This window comes from Plutella xylostella, chromosome 20 (assembly GCF_932276165.1).
Source record: "Plutella xylostella chromosome 20, ilPluXylo3.1, whole genome shotgun sequence".
In the NCBI taxonomy this organism is placed as follows: domain Eukaryota; kingdom Metazoa; phylum Arthropoda; class Insecta; order Lepidoptera; family Plutellidae; genus Plutella; species Plutella xylostella.
The window spans coordinates 4,563,573-4,588,464 of NC_064000.1; the positions used below are offsets into that span (position 1 = coordinate 4,563,573).

A 24,892-nucleotide genomic window follows, 5' to 3' on the forward strand; every position below is an offset into this window, starting at 1 on the left:
AAAACCCCCAAAGGGGGGTCGCACCGTTATAACGGTAAGGAAAATTCGTGCTGAAAAGATCCAGGTCTCACCGCATGTGGGTTTCCGGCAAGCCATAAATGGTCATTGCGGTGATTCGTAATACCGGCTCTGGCTCCGGCTGAATTTCACTTCACCTGTCACAAGATTCGACTTTTGACTCCTGACGAATTCTTCGATTGATCCATGCACAAAACACAACACGTAAGTGTCATCACGGACAGCGACAGCATTCACGAAGATTTGATGAATTTCACCTGCTAGAGCATGCCGGATTTCATGGGTGGTAGAAGCCGATTTATGTGCAGAAGGTAGACTTGATGCTAAAATCATTATCTACCAGTATTCCTATATTTCTGTCTCAGAAAATTCAATTTACATAAACACAAATTCAGTATCATCGTTGTGTTTTGTGGAAATCGATCGTGGTGACCGAAACGTGGACATTTATATTTAGAGAGTTCGATTAGATTACATTATTAAACTTCTGACCCACTTCTTATAGTACCTGAGGGGTCATTCTGTATGACGAAAAACTAAGTTTCGGAGCGCTGCTGCGCGAGCCACGACTCTATCTCGTTGTATTAAACGAGCCGATGGCAACACAGCTCTCGTTCGTTCGTTTTTCGTCAGTATATAGAGTAACCCTCCTGCTATAGTGGGAGGCACCGTTTAGTAGCATTGTCATATCAATATAGTTTTGGGTCAAACTGCCTTTGTACCTAGTTAAAGTCCTAGATGTCCCGGGTTCCATCTCCAGGACCATCGATTTCTGTTGCTACAAATTTAGCAACAGAAATCGATGGGCAATCATCATCAAATAATCGATTTAGGACATAGAAGACTGAATATGTCCAAAAAGTGAAATGATCGGATGGGCATGTAAAGCAATCGGTCCTGCGTATAGCTCTCTCCAGTCGCTATGGTCCTCTATTCCTTTGGGTTAATGAGAGTGTAGGTACAGAGAGTGATCTAATTTCATCTTTCTTTATCCATTTATTGTAGGGCCTAAGTTGTCAATTTAAACAAAATAAAATATTATTAATTATTGTTACAGCAGCGGAGCCGGACTGTATGCATTTATACATAACGCAAGAATAGAAAAATATATAATATTTATATTGGTGCATTAGTTATTTACTTTAGATTTTATCATAAGTATCAGTTATCATTATCACAAAAAGTTCCTAAAATCTTTTGTTACTGTTAAAATGTACATTTATGTAATGGTTATCGATTTTAAACGAATACGGTGACATAGCATAGAGAAATATGTAGGTATAGTGCCACAAACTTATCTGTTCCGGTGAGAGCGAACTAAATTGGTCCATATAATCTATGTCAATATGAAATTCATTAGTACAGTAAGTAATGAGGTATGGACCAATTTAGTTCGCTCTCACCGGAACAGATAAGTTTGTGGCACTATATATGGATACTGATTGGTTTTTCAATAATACTTAATTTCTAAATAAATGGAAATGACATGTTTTGAATGAATTGTTCTTTCCTTTTTACTAGAGAATATCAGTGTTTCTTCCGGCACGTAAGGAAGGAGATTAAATACGACTCTTAAGCAATATTCCACGGCACTTAATCACAAAGAGTAGGTAATACCAATATGGAACGGCGACAAAATGTGTCCAGTTAGCCGTAATATCAATAAGGCACGCCATTTCGCATTTCCCGTGACTTCCACATTGGCACGGAGCCAGGCCACTCGATTTTAACCTTTTCGGCAGTGTCTGATAATTCTTTTGATTAAGGGTCTGCAATAGGGAATCGAGGGTTGGCATTGTCATAGAATTATGTAGTAAATGATGCTCTACAGCCTTGAAAAATCACACAGGTAGTTGAAGAGTCTAGCTAGGTGCTGAATCATTCGAATTTAAGTAAATGATTATGGATAACTGTAAATTAATTTCAGAATATCAAGAAAAACCAGTCAATCACACTCCCGTATTGTAACAACTGTGTCGTAATTATTAAGAATTTTCATATGATTTTTATCATATTATAAAGTTAAAGGCTTGGACTAGGCGCTAAATACCTTGTTTTTTTAATAAACACACACTTATTTTGTGTAAATTAATCCCAAACTTGAGCAATTTTTTTCCCTCAAATCTTCATACAAATATCTATGGCGGCTTTCTGTGTTATAAAATCATAAACACAAGTGACGTTTGACTCAGTTGGCCGCTGGCCTCCAAAGAAGGGTCACGTCGGTTTAGGCAGCACTGACAGCTCGCGATCTTATCGTGTACAGATACAAAATCACTGCACATTGGTTGTCATTGCACTTTTTCAACTTTTATGACACTAACATAATTTGATTTGAAATTGAGGAAGCATAATTCTTCCAGTATATTCAATACATTAAATTAAATTAGATAGTGTGCAATATTCTCGTGATATTACAGTCTCGTAAAGGTCTGATGAGGAGCAGGAATATAGCGAATGGATCTAAGTGATGACAATACGCACGAAAATTAGGTTAGGGATCAAAAATACAGTCTCTTGGTGCTGGTTGAGGTATGATCTCGTGAGGATCTGATGAGGGCAGTAACACGGTGGTGGCTCAATTTTATTTCAAAGATGTTAATAGCTAAAAGCATCGAGTTTGGGCTATTAAGAAAAAATACAGATTTAAAGAAAAGAAACACATACTTATACAAAACAACAAAGAAAAAAAAAGGATACACATCAAAATAACTGGAAAAAATATAAGCCCCAATTTACTTGTGTGGGACAGGGAGTACCATAATATTTTTTTTGGGGTACTCCCCATCTATGCGAAATATAAGCTTGATATCTTTACCCGTTTCTGAGAAAAACGGGCGGTGACAGACAGTCAGTCAGACAGACGGACAACAAAGAGATCCTATAACGGTTGCTTTTTTTCTTTTGACGTTCGAAACCCTAAAATTAAGTAAAAATATTATGCTGCCAAAAAATGTACTTACAGGTATTGAAAAAGCGGTATATAAACAAATTATACCAGCAGAGGGTTCACCATTTAGCTGAATGTTACTTAGAAAACGGCCTTGAGTGGCGGTTAAGTTGGTCCCCGCCTGCGATACTTTCCATTAACATTGGGACTCGTTTTCATGTTTTTAGCGTACAGTCAGGTTTTTAGATTTTTATAATTGTATTTTTTTATTTGTAACTTTTTAGTTGTTTTTATTTTATGAAATTTTACGTCGGTAGGTAGTTCATGATCATTTTTTATTTCAATAATTTTGGTGTTGTTATTTAAATACCTTCAATATGCATATTTTTGTAATGTGAAAATCAAGTCCTTTCATTTGATACCTTACACGGCAAAGTTGAATTATTATTTTTTAACCGACTTCAAAAAAAGGAGGAGGTTCTCAATTCGTCGGGATCTTTTTTTTTTTTTTTTTTTATATTTTTTTTATGTATGTTCACCGATTACTTCGCCGTTTATGAACCGATTTTGAAAATTCTTTTTTTGTTGTATTGGGTTGAGCTCCCAGGTGGTCCCATTTTTTTTTCAGAATTTTATCTCACCCCCAAGGGTGGGTAAAGGGGTAAAAACAGGGTATGAATTTCCATTTTGGGCACATATTAACCGATTCTAATGAAATTAAGAACGTAAATATAGTTCTTATAACAAAAAAATATGATGGTGACCTTGAGCTGATCTGATGATGGAAACGGAAGGCAGTCAGGGGGGAACTCCTCAACGGTATATAGCAACTACTTCGTGTTTAGGCTTGAATGATTCGTATTGATTAGTAGGACTTTTTGGTATCATTTGCACCTTACTTTTGATTGAAAATTATTACAAATAAACTAAAAACTATTAAATAAAATAATAATTAAAAAAATTAAAAAACCGACTTCAAAAAACCACTAAAATGTAAGAAATAATTTAAGGTTTACCCAAATTCTACTCGTATGAGACAGTACAAATATACCTAAGCAGGAACTGTTCTTTTTTGAAGTTGGTGCCATATTTCTTCAGATTACTTTGTCACCGCACCAACATCAAAAAAGAACAGTTCCTGCTTAGGTATATTTGTACTGTCTCATACGAGTAGAATTTGGGTAAACCTTAAATTATTTCTTACATTTTAGTGGTTTTTTGAAGTCGGTTTTTTAATTTTTTTAATTATTATTTTATTCGATCATCACGTTATGTCCTCAAGAGGGCGCTATGTACATTTTAATGGAACGTCACATAGCCTATTGCCATCGTGCCATCAATACGCTTCTAACAATACCTCATACATCAAAATCTATCAAGCCGTTTAGGCTACAGGAGGGAACAAAGAAAAAGACAAACATACATATATACATACATACATGGCAGTGTGCTTGGTCCTACTCTCTTTCTACTCTACATTAATGATCTTTGCTCAATAAACCTATCCAATGCAAAGCTCTTCACCTTTGCTGATGATACGGCGATTGTATTCCGCGGTAAAAGTTGGGAAGAGGCTTATTCTGCAGCTCAAACTGGAATTGACAGAGTGAATGTATGGCTTGCACACAATCTTCTCACATTAAACGCCGACAAAACAAAGGTGATCGAATTCTGTGTCTCCAGGCGTACTGCCCCTCACTCATTGTTTGCAATTCGCTTACATACTTGTGAAAACGACCTTTTATGTAACTGTCCTTCCTTCCAACGTGTCCATAGCATCAAATACCTTGGCGTTTTCCTTGACAGTTCCCTATCGTGGGCTATGCAAATAGACTCAATTTCATCCCGTACAAGGAAGCTGTTGCATATATTTAGACGGCTAAGGGACATAGCTACAGAAGCAATTATTAAAACTATTTATTTCTCACTAGCTCAATCAATATTCAACTACTGCATAACTACTTGGGGTTCAGGATGTAAATCGCGCCTACTTAAAGTTGAGCGTGCACAACGTGCTTTACTTAAAGTTTCTTATAAGAAACCCAGGCAGTATCGCACTGATGCCCTCTATAATGAAACAAAGGTACTTAGCATTCGTCGACTATTTATACTAGCCACGGCGCTAAGATTCCATAAAGGAGCTTTACTGACCTTACCGCAACTACATCGTCCACAAAGATGTTTAAAATGGACCCTACCGACTATCAAACTAAAATTTGGCAAAAGATGCTTTAACTACATGGGACTTTTCATTTACACAAAACTACATAATCTAATTGATATAGTCAATTCCACTAGATTCATTTGTAAGAATAAAATATGCACCTGGCTTCTTGGACTCAATTATGAATCAACTGAGTCATTTATACCGAAATAAAAACAGATCAGTGGTTGATTCCAACATCCCAAGACTATTTCGCAGAGCTAACCATACTTCCTTACTTATCTATATATGTATATAATACAGACAATACAATACACCACCTACCAACTAATACTCATAATCAACAACATAATTATACTAACGTGATCACACACTCACATACTCACACACACATTATACACACACATACGCACTCATAAACACACACACATACACTCACATACACACACACACACCCACAAACACACACACACAAACACACACACACATACATAAATACACACATAATCATAATCAATTCAAATGTAAACGGGTTTATATTTTATTTTACTTAGTTACTAACTGTACTTGTAATTGTACATATTTTCTTGTAACACTCTAATATATATTCTAAATGTTTGTAAAATAGTATGGAAGAGTGAAAGCTAGCCCCTACAACACAGGGAATCCTAGTGTAGGGACTAGAGATAAGATGCATTTGTGTGAACTTTTACTTAGCACCAAATAAACGATTTGTATTTGTATTTGTACGATTTGTATACAATCAAAAAACATTACCCTCCTCCTTCGGCAGTCGGGTAAAAAGGAGTAAGACAGGGGGTCATTCTGAACTTTTGCTCTACGAGTTTTGGAAATTAACAAAAAAAAACCTTTTTCATAGAAACTTTGTTGGACATGTGACTTTTTACCATGGAAAACGAATATTTTTTTTCGCGAATTTGCAAATCTCGTAGAACAAAAGTTGTTCAGAATGACCCCTTGAGTCATCCCCTTTTGGCTTAGTATAGCCCTTTTGCGACACTATGTATTTACTTTGCTTTGTCGTCGGGGTTCAGTTGGCTGGAGGATGCCCGAAACTTATTATCTACACTTTAATACTTGTAGTTACCTTTCTACAAGTAAATACCACATTTGTTTGAGAAAGCTAATCGGGTTCCGAGTATAGAGTAAAGTGGCACCCCTATTAATTTCTACTCTTTCCTGGTGCCTACCAGTGTAAGTAAGAATTATACTTACTTACCCTAAAATCACCCAAAATGTACTTGAACATAATTGTCAATAAAGTTGGCGAGTAAAAGTTTATCGACCCACTGTGCAAACTTACATGTGTGCGTGTCACTGCGTGTGCTGTGTGAAGAGCATTGAAAACCCAAAATTGGCGCGGCACGTCACCCTGTACGGGCCCTTAAATTAGATATCAAGCGCAAACTCGTTGACATGTGTATCTTGCCCGTCCTAACCTACGGCGCACAGCTAGACATGGTCACTGACCGAACATCAAAAGACCAGACTGAAGGTTTGCCAAAGAGCGATGGAGCGTAGTCTTCTAGGTGTCAAATTGACGGACCGTGTCAGAAACACCATACTACGCTCCCAAACTCGCATAGTCGATGTTGGTGTCGAGACCGCGAAGCTCAAGTGGAACTGGGCCGGCCACGTCTGCCGCATGCACCCGGACCGGTGGGCCAAGATAGCGACCGAGTGGGTGCCGGGCGACGGGCGCCGGCGGAGAGGCAGGCCGAGACGGAGATGGCGGGACGACCTGGATAAGTTTGATAATAACTGGGCTGAGAGTGCACAGGATCGAAGGGTGTGGAAGGAAAAAGGGGAGGCCTTTGCCCAGCAGTGGGAAACAAAATAGGCTAATTAAAAAAAAAAAATAGATATATTTATGCACACTATATCATATGCTGTGAAACACACACATGCATATTTTAGGTACTTACACTCACAGGCAATGAAAAGGTTCCACTGAGAAAAGCACCACATTACTCCTAAACGGAAAAAGCTAGCTTAGTGACGCCTTCTGCAACATTGAAGTACATTTAACAGAGCATCAGGATATTACCAACTAAAAACGGTAATATTTTGTTACAATTTTAAATTAAATGTTTGAAAAAAATGGGGTTGTTTGGTGACGGCATTTTGTGAGTGGAACTTTTTCTTTGCGCGTGAGTGTATTTCATATGTGATTAAAAATCACATAATTTTACTGTTAAATAGAATAATTTTCTGCGAAGTAGCGTGGCGTCAGTTTCTGTGTTTATAACAAATTAACCATTTGCTTTGCTTGCAGAGTTACCCTCGCCAAGGTTTTAATATTTATCTAACGATTGTGATATAAAAACGTCCAATTTAGCAACAGGGCACTTCTACTACTTCTTATTTGTGAAGGTGATAATGAACCAAGTTTTCCAAGTATAATTTACTAGCGTCGTCTGTTTTTCTTGAAGCCGCCGTCTGATTCCATTACGCGTATCGCCAAGTTCAAATAAACAAACAATGAGTTGGTCGGGAACTCGGGACGATCCAAGTACTTTTCCTTTTATTGGCACAGCCGGTAGGATTACCATTACCACTTTCATAAGTCCAACATTTATTTTAAACTTGAGATGAAAATGAGATGAAATCGGTATCTGAGCTTGAACCTATTTAATTATGGAGGTTTTATGTACATAAATATGCCCGTCACCGATTATAAGTTTTGTTCTTACCTCAAAACAATAATTGCTTGAATTTTGTTTCCCTGTGGTACATGGAGTTTAGATCAGTACCAAAAAAAATACACCATAAGAGACTTTAACGAAAAATATAAGTACTTACGTTTGTTTTTGTGCATTATATTGTACATGAGTCTTCATTTACAATAAATAAATGTACATTATATTTATATATTTTATGCTCCCCTACAACACATAAATCTCCGGAGTTTTAATTTCTATTAAGTTTTGCTCTCCCTTATATCACGTCATAACTTCACGTTAGTTTCTACGTGACTACGAAATTAATGCGAGCGTGTGTTCCATTACTGCCCACGCCTGCCTGCTGGCGGAATAAGTAACTAACTTGCTCAACTCATGTCCTCACTAGGTAGGTTCGGAATTTACTTCGAAAAAATTAGGATGGAGGAGGTTCTCAATGAAATTTCAAATAAACAGTGACACAAAGATGAGTACATTTTAATAGTTATAAAGGATTCTAAAATTATTAATTCAGTCAGTAAGAGAAACATACCGACAAAGTTTTAAAGGTTTCTATAATAAATCCTGTATAAATGCATTTTCAACAGCATAATAAAATTCAAGAAGTTGTAGTGACAATCCTACCGGCTGCGCCAGTCTCGAGACGCTAGGAACTTGTGTCGCCATTCTTTATCTCTGCTCCGACGGATGTAATGAAATTAGGAGTCTTGGACTGAAAGAACAGAGATTCTACAAAGTTTCGTGTAAAGGAAAGTGACTTGAAGGTTAAGAAATTTTAATCTTACTTTTTTCTAACTTAAATGACCTACGTCTTATATTTTTAAGTAATTATTTTGTATATAATTATATATTTTTTTTCTGTTTATCGTGTATTAGAGAAGCCAGCAATAGGTTATCATATGCGCTATTTGTCCATGAACTAGTAAAAGGAAGTAAATCTTGTGTCGGTAAGTTTTTTTTTCGTGAAGATTATGTTGAAAGCCTTATTCCGAAATTCCGACGAGAATAACTAAAAAAAGGCTGAAGAGAAAACTAGAAATATAATAAATGGAATAAGTATTGCAGCAATGGAATAAGTATTCAGCGCCGCCGCACGCGCCACACGCCGCTGCTGCATGTGCCCCCTCACGCCACCAACTACGGCTCTAACGAACCTCTCACTCGAGCAGCAGCCACATATAATAAGCTATTCAGCGAGATTGACATTTTATTTTTATTTTATTTTATTATTGTTAAGAAAACATACAGAGCAGATGGATGCATTAAAGTTAAATACATAAGTAGTACTTTTTCCAATAAAGTTTCCATTAATATTTAAAGACATTTTAGTTTTAAAAATCCACAATACACACTAAAAACTTAACACACACAAAAACATGGTTACACAGAGCAATTATACTACAAAATTAACAGAAAAATTACAAAGGTCACAGAGACTATGCAAAATTTAAGATATTACAAGGCTCAATATAATAATCCTTATAAACCTATTCACAAAAGGTATTCATTAGGTATTTTTTAAATATACACATTTTAGTATGGAATGGATCAAGTTTGGAGAAGTTTTTATTAAAAGATGTACATGCACGTGATATAAAAGCATTATCAGCATACTTGGTTCGAGTTGAAGGTACATGGAATAACTTAGGCTTTCGACAAGTTACCCTAGGGCATAAAATAGGTACTTTAGAAAGCAAGTTTGGGGAGTCAATTTTATTATTAAGTAATTTGTACATAAACATTTGATCAAGATAATTGCGCCTATTTTTAAGTGATAAAAGTGAAATGGAGTTATCGGATTTGAGTTTGTTAGTATTAATTCTATAAAATAGGTGTTTAAGAAAAGTTTCTTGTATTTTTTCTAGTTTTCCCACATATACAGCGTACTGCGGGTTCCAAATAGTCGACGCATATTCAAGGAGAGGACGAACAAGACTATTGTAAAGAAGCAGCATGGTATCCGCTTTTTCGAATTCCTTACCAGTTCTTAATATAAATCCAAGCATTCGGAATGCTTTGTTAGTAATATAAGCTATATGTGAATCAAATCTTAGTTTGCTATCAAGGAGAACACCTAAATCTTTTACTTCATAGACTCTAAGAAGGACCTCATTATTAAGTTTATAATTGTAATTTATATGAGTCTTCTTTCTTGTGAAAGATATTATGGCACACTTCTGCGCGTTTAACCCTAGCTTATTATCTGTGCAGTAGGTACAAAGACGGTTTAGGTCTTCTTGTAGCGATATACAATCATCTACAGTCTTTACTATTTTAAATATTTTATTATCATCAGCGTAAAGTAAAAAAGAGCTATTTAAGAAAACGCATGATATGTCATTTATAAAAGCTATGAACAATAAAGGTCCCAAATGAGATCCCTGAGGGACGCCGGAAAACACTGGAACAAAGGATGATGTGAAACCTTTTACGGTGACTGCTTGTGATCGATTTCTAAGATATGAGTCAAGCCAACGCAAGAGGTCGCCGTGCACTCCGAACTCCAGCAGCTTCTGAACGAGTAAATTATGTGATACTCGATCAAACGCCTTGGAATAATCAGTGTACACGGCGTCCACCTGGTGGCCAGAGTCAAGAGCATTGATCACAATATCAAGAAATTCGTTCAAATTGCTTTCAGTGGATTTTTTTGGCATAAAACCATGCTGTTCTGGTATAATGTATGGACGGATATGTGGGAAAATTTCATCAAAAACAATTTTTTCAAACAACTTGCCTAACACAGATAATTTTGATATAGGTCGGTAATCTTTAATATTATGTCTGTCCCCAGATTTAAAGATAGGAACGACCAGGCACTTCTTCCATGAGTGAGGAAAAATGCCCATTTTTAAGGATAAATTAAATATTAAACATAAAGGAATCACAAGTGTCTTGGAACACTTCCTGATGAACACCGGATGAATACCGTCCGGACCACTACCTTTGTTTATGTTTATGCTCTTTAGATAATTAAAAACTTTATGATGACTAAGAGTAATAGTACTTAGATTCAGGGGTGAAGAAATAGGTGGTGATCTGAATGTATGGTTAACTATGGAATCAGGTACAAACACTGATTGGAAATATTTATTAAATAGATTACTTATATTTGAACCATCATTCGCATAATCATCTCCTAAATACATTGAGTCAGGGATACATGGGGTCTTCTTCTTATATTTTATGAACGACCAGAAATACTTACTATTTTTTCTTAAAATACTTTCACTTTTAAAAATAAAATGAGTATAGCATGATTTCTCAACTTTTTTTTGGCGAGATCTTAGGAGTGAAAATTCATTATAATCTGATTGACGGCCATATAGTTTCCACTTCTTATGTTTTTTTAATTTATTATTTATAATTTTTATCAATGATTTTGAAAACCACGGTGGAAAACGGTTGCTAAACTTCACTAGGCGGGAAGGAATGTGCCTAGCTATGATATCACCTATAATTTCATAAAAAGTATCCAATGCAGCGTCTACGTCATCAGGATTCAGGATACTGTCCCACGGAGTTGATGAGATTTCAGAATTAATAGCCTCGTAGTCAGCAGCGTGGAATTTATACTGAAGTCGAGGTTCCGGCGCGAGCGCGGCCTGCGCCACGCACTCCAGGGACGCCTGCAGCGCGGGGTGGTGCTTGTTCTCGGGCACGAGCGGCTCCGCACAGCGACTTACCAGACACCCCAAGTTCGAGATGACTAGATCCAACATTTTGCCATTTGAATTCGGTATACCATTAAATTGCTTAAGATCAGTAAGTGATAAAAAAGTAGACAGGAGACATGCCAATCTGTCATGAGTATTGGTAGTCAGTGCATGGGAATTACCCGGTGCTGGAAACCACGCAGCGTTGGTAATATTAAAATCTCCTAAAATTAGTGTAGAATCATCCGGGTTGTTGTTAAGTAATTCATCCATGAACTCGAAAAAACACTGTTCAGAGTCGGCCTGAGTCTTACAATGTGGAAAATAGCAACAATAAACACGGAGTAGCTCACCAGCAAGCCGCACGGCCACAGAGATGCAGTCCGCGGCCTGCAGCGGCGGCGGGGGGGGCGCCGCGCTGCACGCCACCTGCAGTCCGCGCCGCACCGCCACCAACACGCCACCTCCCAGCGACTGTCCCGTGCTGTCGTAGTCTCGGTCCCGGCGGTACACTACGTACCTATCACCGAACAGCTCAGAGTCCAAGACACTAGGCAATAACCAGGTTTCAGATAAACATATCAAATCATAGTCATGACCTAAGAGATTCTTAAAGAAAAGGTTAGTTTTCGTCCTCAAACCTTGCACGTTTTGATAATAAATATTTAGTTTGCTAGCATTGAATGGAAAAAAATTGTTTTAAAATAAAACATACAGGCAAAATTAAGTAGATGCAATACAACTCCAAAGTTGTTATTGTAAATAATGTCATAGGCGTAAATTGAGAAATGTTGTTTCATAACTTTTCTAACTAGTTTAATAATAAGTTCATAAAGACAGGTAGATAAGCAGTTATCAATAAAATAAATTAAGTTATTTGTTTTCAAGTTGGGGAAAATTGAAATAAAAACTCGAACCAAATATGCCAGATATATCAAGTAATTATATGTTCGGATGGACAGAATATAAGGCGGCGAGATGACATAATTATTACAAAGACCACAGTTGATGGTCATATAAAAAGTAGACATAATATTTGTACTCGGTAAACATAGTATACAAAATAGTGCCTTCCGTGAAAGGATCATTAATTGTAATGTATATTGTAACGGGTCTGGATATGCAAGTGATATTATTAGTAGTATTATTATTAAAGATATTACATACTTTAGGTAACTATAGCCGACATTGGAGCTCGGATACTGTAAAAAGACATCAATTTTAATACTTATACAATCTTGTGTAAATCCTTCTCAGAGAGTATATTTATTATAGGGCTAGTATCATTCTTGCGAACTTTTATGCTACAATTTCGGACCCAAACGTATTTATAATTAAGGTCAGTTGCATTTTTTTTGACTTGGCGCAGTAGAAGCCGGTTCTTCGGTGTCAGATGGTCGTTAAAATGCAGAGTCATCTTGTTTGCGAAGCCCAGGTCCGTAGCCGTTAGCCTCAGCTTCCTGAGCGCCGCCACGAACTCGTCCTTCTTGTAACGCGAGACGAAGCGAAGAATAATGCAGCGAGGCTTGCTATTATCGGCGTTCATGTGGGCCACTCTCGATATGAAGTCCAGTTCAGTTGATGCATCATAAGGGAGACCAGCGAGATGAACAAGTTTCTTAAATATGGTAAGCAAATTCTCGTCTTTGGACTCGGGCACCCCCTGTATCTCAACGTTGTGGCGGCGAACCCATTGGTCATTCCGGTTCAGGTCATCGATTATGGTCGTAATGGACTTTTGCTGCACTTCCGAATCTTTGGAGACCTGAGCCACTTTTGATTCAAGTTTCGTCACCTTCTTCGTAAACTCCTCGAATTTGGCCGTGTGAAAGTTGAGGGATGTTTGAAGTTCCAGTATGTCTGAGCGGACGGTGTTGACATTAGAATTCAGTTCATCGAGCCGACACAACTTCTTATCCATGGCAGCCAGCTGTTGAAGAATACGCGAGAGGCAAACATTGGTGGAAACCACATCGCCTTCGCCATCACCTCGAGCCGAAACATTTGTATTGTCCGGCGAGGGTAGACCGGCCGGCGGCTCGGCCGCTGGTAACGGACTCACTTTATTTACGGGATCAATTGCTGACGAGGTGGATCCTTCACGGCAGGTCTGGCACCTCCACTGAGACTTACGTTCTCCGAGACGTTTATAGCCTACTTCTTGAATCCCACCACAATGGAAGTGGAAAGACCCACGACATATGGAGCACACAGCACAATCACCAACTACTTCATCACATCGATTGCACTTCATGTTATTATTATGTTAACACGAATAGTTTATATATAAAGCACGAATTTTAATGATGGTCCAGTCTAATTTGTTAATTAAACTATCTTGTAAACAACTTTGGCTCGAGCGCGTAACCGGTTCTTGTCGCGACGGTGTATAAATGCTTAATACACCCAAAAATGAGTGACATGTTTAATACATCCAAAAATACTTTTTAAAAACTTATTCTACATAAATTAACAGAATAATTAGGTACCTACACTGTCTTTATTTGTATTTGTGTACTTATTAACTTTAATAAGTCACATGTTTATTATCATGAGTACAGTTCTCTCCAGTAACATTCTTGATATTATGCATACACAATTATTATCGTACTGTGTATGTTAGTATTTTTCAGTTTTATATTATTGTGTTAAGATTTGTGAAAGTGTATTTAAATAAGTCACTAATATCTCAGCAACTATAATTGTTAGATTTCTCATAGTTATGCATAACAATTTATTTATTTTTGTTCTACTTTGTTAGGTAATTTATCACAAACTTACTTATTGATAAGTAAAGTTCTTTTGTCAGTAAATTTTATTGTAGTTAACTCATGTAAAATCATTAAATAACTTTAAATTCGTTAAGTTAATTTAGGGAAACCTGTAATTAGCCTTACTATTAACTTTAAGCTGTGTGAAATTTATTATTGTTACGCTGTTGGTATCCTGAATAAACACACACATATAAACACACATATAAGTATAGTTACTTGAATTGTTGTCGCACCTTCGTCAATGTGTCACTTATATAGTGCCTGTAACTGTAAAGTTGCAGAAATTCAGCCACTCACACCAAGTCTCATTGTGAGATACTTACTTAATTTGTTCGTAATGTAGAACCTTAACAAACTTTGTACCAAACAAAGTTTCTATGGAGTAGCAAAAATAATCTAAAGCTGTTCATAATGACCATCCCCTAAGTTACCCGCTTCGGCTTACTATTCTTCCTTTTTACCACCAAATATTTACGTTTTTAGTTGGTACTTGGTAGTATTCAGATGCGCTGTTAAATGTACCTACGGGCCAGGTCACAACACTGCGTTGCGACGTCGCATCGCAAAAATATGCGACAATAAATCAAGCATTTGTACGGGAAAACTTCCAAAACAGTCGCAGAATTTTGCGATGCGATGTCGCAACGCAGTGTTGTGGCCTCGCCCTAACTTCAATGTGAATTCAATATTAATTTAAGGAATAATTTGGTGCTATGTCAATGTAACTTTTTCATTGCTCGTGACTGTATTTATCTTAGCTATACGTTGAACGGTGATATAGACTCAGCCTAGGCTCTCAGTTCACAGTACTTAACGGTTATTTTCCGTCCACAGTCTAGACTGGCGGTCGTGGGTGTTTGCTCCTCGTTTATTGGATGTCTGAGCAATACAACATCATTAGCAGAGCGATCACGGATAGCATACAACATTTTCTTCGAAAGTGGTTTTCTAACGGTACCTTTAACATAATAGGGATTTTCTTGAAGTCAGTGTACCTAGTTGTACTTACTGAAATTTTTTAAGGCTTATCAACTGTCTCTGTGTCACGAAAAATACCCTGTATGCATTATACAATACAAAATGCCTAAGCTGGGATTATTTAGTAGTTTATGATCGTTTTTTTTAATCAATTATAACAATATTTGTAAGTTTAAATAGAACTGCATGAAGTGGTCCTTATAAATAGATTTTGTCACGATATACAAGAATTTTATTAAATTCCACAAGCCTATCCGTGAAATATTATAATACACTCACGGGCCAGTAAGAAATCCCCGGTGGATGTGAAATACAGGATTTAGGAAAAATACTACTTACCGTCGTTATCGTAATGGCTCCAGACCTCCATGAACTGGTTGGCGGACAGTTTCTTCAGCTCCCTGGAGTCCGGGTCTCGGTACTGCCTCATGAAATTCGTCGCCCTCTCGATGTTCAGGCGCTTGGCTGAACACGTCGAGTCTATGCTCATTTTGATTTTAAAAAGTTAACAATCTACTCTGTTGCTAAACTAGCGCGTGCTGGCTGGCAACGCGCGTTCTAAATTCAAAATTTAAAAAATATATTCCTGTATTATTTTTCTTTTTAACAATTTGGCGAGGATTATTGTCGTCTTTAATAGTAATCTGTCGTTTTCTTTTTAATTTAATTAATTAATTATATGTGCTTATTATGTATTTGTTGTATGAATATTTAAATATAATCTATCTTGCATCGGTGTAAAAATAAAATTTTGATTATCTTTTCTTCAGGTTTTCATCTGTAACAAAAGAAAAAACTTATAAATTACAGTTGAATTAGTACAACGTAAACATAGCAACGTAATGTTGTTGTTCGATAAATTTCGTAAATGGATGGAATAAACCAATACATTAATCACTGTGTTACATTACAAAAACAAATAAATTGATTGGAGATAAACCAGAACACGACGAACACAACACACAACACAACAATATCGAGGGGTCTAATATGGCTGTTTTATCCACATCAAAACTTACATGTATCTAAATTCGTTAAATCTAATATTTCTTGAAATTTCAAGCATTGTATATTATAGAGTATTGTAGCTTCAATAAAAAAGTCAATTATGATATGCAAAGATTACGACATGAGTGTTCATAAAAAAATATTACTGGATGAGGTAGGATATTTTAAAGACATCTGTTTTAACAAAGTAGAATAGAATAGAATACTACTTTACTGACTTAAAAACAATTTACACAAATAACAATTTACAATATGACGCAATAGGCGGCCTTATCGCTAAAAGCGATCTCTTCCAGGCAACCTTTGGGTGGAGGAGAGACTTAAAGAATAAATGAGGAAGGTGTACAAAATGTAGTAAACATTTATGTTTAATAATAAATACATTCATAAATAATGTAATCAAAGTTATATAGATTTATATTTATACATATAATATAGGTATAATAAAGTAGTAGGTACCTAAGTTTGTTAATATTAATCTATTATAAATGACTTGGGTACTTTCTTATAAGACAAAAGAAAAAAAATACTAATTAATTAAAGGTGCATACATATGAATCTTTTTAGGAAAAAGCTAAGCTATTTCATTTATTGTATTTTCCATTGTTATAGTGGGGCCAAATAATACGGTCTGTTTTAGCTATAAGGTAAAATAATAAAAAAATCTAATAAATTAAAGGTGCATAAATAGTGTGGTAGGTAAAGCATGTAAGGCACTTGGCTTTGTTATGCGATCGTCTAAGCCATTCAAGAGTATGAAAACGGTGAAGTTGCTCTTCTGTGCTTACGTGCGGAGTCACCTGGAATATGCCAGTCAGGTCTGGAACCCTCGATATGCAGTTTGCATCAACAGAATAGAGCGGATCCAGAGAAAATTTACACGGTATCTCGGTTTCAAGTTTAAGGTCCCCTATAGGCCCTATGAGCACCGGTGCGAGCGATTTCACCTTTTACCTCTTGAACTTCGGCGATCTGTGGCAGACGCTATATTTGTGCTTAAGGTCGCCAGAGGTGAAATAGACTGCCCCCAGTTGTTGCAGCTCATTAAACTTAGAGTTCCAGAGAGATTGACGCGTAAAAAAGACATCTTGCATGTGCTTCAATGCAGTACGAACTACAGGCAGAACTCTTTTGTAGTAAGGGCTAGTATCATGGTCAATAGGTTGTGCGAGTCCAACGATATCGATATCTTTCACAGCAGTTTCGAGGCTGTTAGGGCGGCATTCGTTCGTAATTTCGTGGCATCACTGGCTTAGTGGCAACGGTTATGGTAGAGGATATATCACAATGTTAAGGTTAAGTTAACTACGAAGCATTCTCTTAGTTTTTTAAATTATATAACTTAATTTAATTTTAGATGTAGTTATGTATTCTTATATTGGTCTGTTTCTTTGTGTTTATGTATGTGTAACTCCAAGACAAATTTATATTGTATTTTATTGTGTACTAGTGAAAACTTGTAATTGGCTCTCTGTTGTCTATTATATATAAGTGTTTTTGTCAAAATAGCTGTAAGTTTTCCATTTAAAATAAAATAAAAATAAAATAAAATAAAAATATGAAGCTTTTTACGAAATAGCTAAGCCATTTTCTGTAATTCCCACTCCTATAGTCAAGTAATACGTCTGTATATTCAGTCTGTTCTCTAACATTTCACCTCGCTACATTTGTCACGTAACATCAAAATTGATGATAACGACCTCTCTCGGCCGGTTTCATGAATTTTTAATGTAACCACAGCTTATGGAATTAGGCAGGTATTCTGAATATAAACGAGACCCTGAGAATATTAGAAATGATGAGATTCAGACAGAGTATTGAACGAGGGTCGTAACTCAGCCAACTTAAACAGGGACAGCTATTAAGTTAATGGTTTCCAGGAAGAATTCTGTGAATATTTTCGGGCTCCATAAATAAGTAAGTACATTTGCGCTTTTACGCTGAGTGAATAACTCAGGTTATTCCTGTAACTCTTACGGCTCGCTGCCTGACAGGTGAGTGCAAAAGTGGAAAATCACACTCGGTGACAAACCCTATACCAGCTCTGTCACCATCACGCAAAAAATATTAGAATATAATATGTAAAATAGGAAATTACTTTATTGATACTTTAACTACACCAGAAATATATACTTTTATATATTAATTTATTGAAAGTGGCAATTATCTAAAAAATAGGCGGCCTTATCGCTAAAAACTATCTCTTCCAGGCAAGCTTTGGGTGAAGGAATGAGGAATGACAAATATTAGTGTAGAAACGGAAACAAATACACGTTTCATGAAAATACCGTTTTATGTTGGCGTTTTTTTTTTTTTTAAAGATTTTATTATCACTCCACAGACTTTTATGTCCGTGCCTTTTTGAGAGATCAATATATTGTGAGAGTTTGGTTGTTTTTTATCTTCATCTTTTAACTACTCACTACTCAATGTGGAAGCTTATAATATATATATTTTATCTTTTATATATATATACCTATATATTATTAATAATTTTTTTTTTTTTTTGCACTCCTGGAGGAAAATCTACACAGACACCTGGGAAGGGGACCCAGGTAGTGTCGGCCTTTAACCGACTAAAAACCCCCAGTTGTGCATTTCTTGTTTTTTTTTTTTTTTTTTCTTTGTTTCACACAGTCACACTTACAATTATAATGGCAACAAACATTTGAAGGGTAGGGCCAGTGTCAGCTGTCTTCAGAGAACTTAACAGACGCCTGTCAGTGGCCACACACTCCTTTTGTCATCGCTGTTGTTTTGCCTGCACGCGTAGCACAGTATGGCGGTGACAAGATATAAATGACAGCTAGTTGCAACAAATTGTGTGATACCAGTTGTCCTCACAAACGCTAACATGGCCAACACGAAATAATCACTACAAGATGTGAGTTACAATTTTGACAGCGAGATTGGAAGATTTGTCTTATTTCCTAACATGGGTGTACCAATTTATCCACACATGTCTCAGTTTGACATTTGTTTAGGTAGCATTATATCACTCAAGTTCGAAGGTGGTGATAACATGTGACACAAATAATTATTTGTTTAGTTTTTGTTAATTTCATCCTTGCTCTACAAGAAGAGATGCAGGGAAGGAAAATTACTATAATACTTACAGGGAGGATGATCCGGGACTCTAATAACCCGTTGAAAATGCTTTAAAAACAACATTTGTCAAAACACACATCCTCTTTTTTATTTGACTAAAATTATACATTAAGTATATTACTTATATGTAGCGGTGTTAGCTCAGACGGGTAAGCGCCCGCCCCTCACGGAAGAAATGTGGATTCAAATCCTGTCGCTCACATGTGCTAAGAAGTTAGATAGATAGACATTAGTTTGTTTGGAAGCAACTCAGTGCATATGTTTGCCCTTAGGAACAAACCACTGATTTTCAGTTGTCTCCCATATACTTTAAGTTTGCCTATTCACGTCAAAGTATGTAGGTAATGAAGTGGCTAATTGAATAGTTTGAATGCTAAATGTGGAGTTCACGAAATGTAAATCATATACATTGAATAGGTCTGGCACACCGGGCAGTCAGCGACTGATGCTATGATGACTGGTTGTCCTTTAACCACAGCGACAAACCCTAGTCAGGCTTTATTATTTATCAACAACACACTAACTAAAATGAAGTGGCTAATTGAATAGTTTGAATGTTAAATGTGGAGTTCAAGAAATGTAAATCATAATATAAACTGTACTTTAATAAGTCCGGCACACCAGGCAGTCAGTGACTGATGCTAATCCTTTCTCCACAGCGACAAACCCTAGTCAGGCTTTATTATTTATCAACAACACACTAACTATAAAAAAATAAGTGGATATGCTAGCATGTACAACTAAATTAAATGGTTATAAAAATATAATATTTTCTTTAGGTAAGTAAAACATTTATTAAACTTTTAATAATAAATTATAAAATGTATACTATTTCACACACCATAAAAGCATATTAGGTATTCTTAGTTATCAACTATCACAATAATCAGTCTGAACTTGGCTTATATCAGTCATCAAATAGGTCTCATAGTATGTATGCCAAGTTTTTCAACTTTTTCAGTTCGGTGCCGCTCCGGTTCATTGTATCACCACAAGGTTGCTGATGTCAAATGACCATCTTCAGGTGGTTTCTGCCAACAAGAGCTCTCCAACCGTGTCTAGGCCATCATTTTCTGACCGGTTTTGACCATCTTCCGTCTTGCTACGAGCCAATTTCAATGTTCTGTAACAAACAAAAATGTTTCATTAGATTTTAGTTATACTTATGAACTAAGATTATGACTCCTATTGTCATCTTCATCATCATAGCCCATCACGTCCTCACTGCTGGGGTACGGGTTTCCTTCCAATGAATGGCCTAGTTGACCAAGTACTGCCAAGTGAAAAAAGTTTTTTGAGTTGTTTTGTGTGCATGTGCCCAATTATAATAACATGTGACTGGTACTGGCACTTACCTACTGTTTTTCCTTCCATTGATTATATAAATATTATTCAGTCAGGCCGTGGGACAAGCATCGTAGATGATATTCTGTTGCGCCCGTCAGGATCCTGCCCGAGCTTTTGTCTCAAGGACTTCTAGCTCCTGGGTCCGGGTAAACGGTGGGTGGGTCATCAGTCAGGTGGCATGCTGATTTGTTCTTCGTCTCATGGAGCCGGTGCATAGAAATCGTCTGCCGAAGAACTCCCAAGGAATCTGATCGTGCTTGGTCGGGAGCAAGCTCGATCGTATATTATTTCATGTGACGATGTCCAAGAAACTCAAGAAAGTGAGCCAATATGAGTCCATGGGGTAGCGCAATGCAAAAATGCAATGGTAATATTACCAAAATATTTCACTCGAACGCACCAAACAGCGAAAATTTTCTTCAAATTTGACGTTTGGTGACATTTAAATTGTCAAAAAACCATAGACAATACAAACAAGAGCCACAAATGAGGGATTTTCAAAAAAAATAACGAATGAAATACATATTTCCACAGAGCAGAAAAGTTTCAGTGTCACTGTGGCTTATATCCAATCACACAAATAAAATGAGTCCCGTGTACACCCTATGCTAACATTTAAGACTGATATCAAAAAGTGACTCAATTTAATCAGTCACTTCACATGTTGTCTTATTATGGCCATACTAGCCGTGCTGGTGTTAATGTGTGACAGTGTTCTTAAAACTATCTTAATTTTATTTATACATAAATTTTTAAAATAAATAAAATTTATGTTGGCGTCAAAATTCCGAAATCTTACATAACGACCTCGCGACACTCGCAGCCCGTAAACCCTTGACATTGTACCGCGAGGTCAGTGACCTTCACTACCTAAGAGCCCACTCTGGCCCGGGACTCAAGTATTTCCCAAGGACGCTCCTTAATTAACTTACAGTTTCATTTACCAGTCTATTAAAAGCTCTCTAGGTTGTTTATTACTGAGATTTAAGGGTTACAAACGAGCGTTTTGAGTTTTATAATAGTACGAGTATACATATACTGTCTTATGTGTATAGATAATAATTAGATATGTATTGAAATAGTTAATCAATATAACCTACTGAAGAACCAAGTTCCGTGTTCATACTCATTATTTAATGCAGGAATTTTGAAAAATATGAAAATGACTCTTGTTTATCAGCTGCCCCTGCACGGGTTCTTTATCGACGAAGATAAATGCCACTATATCGCGATTCCGCACAGACACGGCGCAGTGATTGGTCGATCATGCATTAAACGAGTTTATCTACGTCGATAACGAACCCGTGTAGCTCTGCCTGGAAGGGTTACTCCAGCTAGCTAGATAAAATACGAACGAACGAAAGCTCAGTGCCTCGAGTGCGAGTTTTTTCACCTATCGAGAAGTGAAATCGAAACGAAAAAATTGTATGGCGCGGGAGATACGCCATCTAGCGGTAAGTAGCTGTACTAGCTCCGCGCCATACAAATCTGCGTTTTCGATTTCACTTCTCGATAGGTGAGTAAATTAGCACTCGAGGCCCAGTAAGTTTAATAAGGAAAAAGACGGCAGAAACGTATTCGCCACAGAAGCGCTAACTTCGTTAGCTGGAATGGCCCCTAGCATACACGGTGCGCAACGAAGCTAGCTTTATACATTTGCTAGTAAGCCACTACTATATTATATTGGTCCTATGTCGGCTTTGATACGTAAAAAAACAGAACAGAAAAAGACCGTACCTTCAACTACAGGGTGGTGCAAAAAGGGTATAGTAACATGTGCAGCATGGTAGGTATATCTAAGTCTGAAAATGAAATCAAAATGTCAAAATTCGCGAAAAAAACATAGAAACTATGTTGGTCACGAGACTTTTTACTATGGAGAATGACTTTTTTTCACACCCTGTATACGCGATTTAACTAAAACTGTTGAGAGCATTAAACCTCACCGTAACTCCAGTAATTGTTAAATCCCATCCATTAGCGCACTAATGCATCATGCAGAAGCGTATTAGCGGTTTGATAGTGCTAGAGGCCTGAAGGGTTACTCTTGCTTAACAAAAAACTAATTTTAACGAAGTCATTCACTTGGTACGTTTACATAAACTAGCTGTTCCCGCGCGCTTCGCTTCGTCTTAAAAAGTTGTCCCGTGGGAATTCCGGGATAAAAAGTAGCCTATGTTCTTTCCCAGGGTCTAGACCGTATACCAAATTTTATTCAAATCCGTTCAGTAGTTTTGGCGTGAAAGAGTAACAGACAGACACAGTCACTTTCGCATTTATAATATTATATATATAAAGTTAGGATAGAAGGAGATATAGTCGTGGTTAGCGAAGCAGCGATACGAATTTATGCTTTTTTTAAGCTAGCCCCCTGTTTGTGACTGCTGGTGTTTTGTGCTGTAGGTCCCGGGTACGATTTCAAGTTTGGCAATGCCAAAAGCAAATCATTCTTTCAGCAATGTGTTGCAAAAGTGTATGAGATGACTCAGAGGTCATAGAACAATAAAATATGTTCAGATGGTTCAGATTGACCCTGTTCAAATATTATTTTTGCTTTTCCATAGTAAAAAGTCTCGTGATCTAAAAATTTTTTGCAGCATCCTGTATATCCAAAGCAGGTGGACTTAATGGAATGTTTATAGCCACTCCATGTTCAAATAACATAAACTTAAGAACTATAACAAGTCGACTGCTACCAGCTATACTTACACGCTATGATGCAAAAGTGGTATAATAATTTTCAAATGTCATAGAGCAAAAGTAGTTTAGGATGACCCTCCGACTAACGTTAGAGCTTACTTTATAACAACCGCTATTTTAGCACCCTGTAGAATATGGTATTCAATCAAGGAAACCCAAAATATTTAGATAAGAAAATATAAGAAAAACTGCTTAATTTTTACAAAAAATTAATATACCTATATAGAAATATATTTAAATTAAAGAACACCAAAATGTTTGAAATAAATTATTTATATTCGTTATAAATTGAATGTAATCTTTTGAAGGCTTTCGCACTATACACAGGGTGTGCGAAAATCGACAATGTTTAGTGACGTGATAAATGTGATTGTAAGGTCTGTAAATGCGTCATTTAGTTACAGTCCTATCGGCCCATTCCTCCACCTCATTTGTTTAACGACGTAGTATTATTGCTGTAACAAGTTGCCCTTTCAAATTTCTAAACTTCGCTCTACTAAGCCATTTTGAATCGCATTGTTATTTGAACTCAAACCCCCTTATTCATAGAGAAGTTACAAAACGTTTTAACTAATAAACTGTTTTGTCCCTCTCCAACAAAGAACAATTTGTTCTTTGACAGAGAGGGACAAAACAGTTTATTAGTTAAACGTTTTGTAACTTCTCTATGAATAAGGGGGAAAGTCTGCAATAGAATTTTGATCCTTGGGCGAGGCCTATGTCCAGCAGTGGAGGATTATTGGCTGATGATGATTTGACAGGGATTGATTTATAAATTAAACGTCATCTCCATATAAACTTCATGTGAGATGTGTCAAAATTTAACCACTACTCCCTGGTTATGCTCTAACCGAGAATGGAGAAATTGGCACTTAGTTTAACATTCTTGGACACTCAAAGTCTTTGTCAGTACCCAGTTTCTACCATTCTCTATTACAACCACAAAATAGAAGTAAGTAATTGGCAATTTGGAATCAGAAATGCCTTACTACAATCATTTATACTTACGTACAACTGCTTTCAAAGAGCCCAGACCACGGCTTTTCTTTCTAATCAAAAGAACCTCTTTGTACACCACACAGAGTCTAGATGTAGAACTCTAGACTTGTTTATTTTTCAAGCCTCTTCAGTGAGTCTGAGAGGGATAGCCTACGGGTACACTGTTCGTTTGAGCTGGGGAAAACTTTATCTATTTGAACGGTGGGGAAGGAAAAATACAGATGACTTTTAAGTCTTCCGAAGAAGGTGAATTCTTGAACTGCACATGGTTTTAAACACTGCAGTTTTACTTACATATTTATTTAATGGAAATGTTAATTTTAAGTTTTTATAATATTACGAATACGTAGGTATATAAAAATCAACCAAAAGTGCTACTAAGTTTTTCATAATATGTACTACTATAGCTGCTACGTGCAGGGTGGAAATAGCAATGTATTACCGGTAAGCAAGTAGTAAACTAACTTGACCGAGAAAAGCCAAACTGAAAGTGTGCTATTTATAGCCTTATGAAAAACTTAGTAGCACTTTCGGTTGATTTTTATATA

General features: G+C 36.7%; 1 protein-coding gene across 1 annotated transcript in view; it reads right to left on the reverse strand.

The window, feature by feature from the left end:
* Nucleotides 1–24,892, reverse strand: part of LOC105380953 (calbindin-32) — an 86,559-nt gene that overhangs the window by 41,429 nt on the left and 20,238 nt on the right. Inside the window, exon 2 of the mRNA XM_048628332.1 lies at nt 15,522–15,960. Within this exon, the coding sequence (XP_048484289.1) occupies nt 15,522–15,672 (151 nt within the window). The 5' untranslated portion in view covers nt 15,673–15,960. The remainder of the gene's footprint in view (nt 1–15,521; nt 15,961–24,892) is intronic.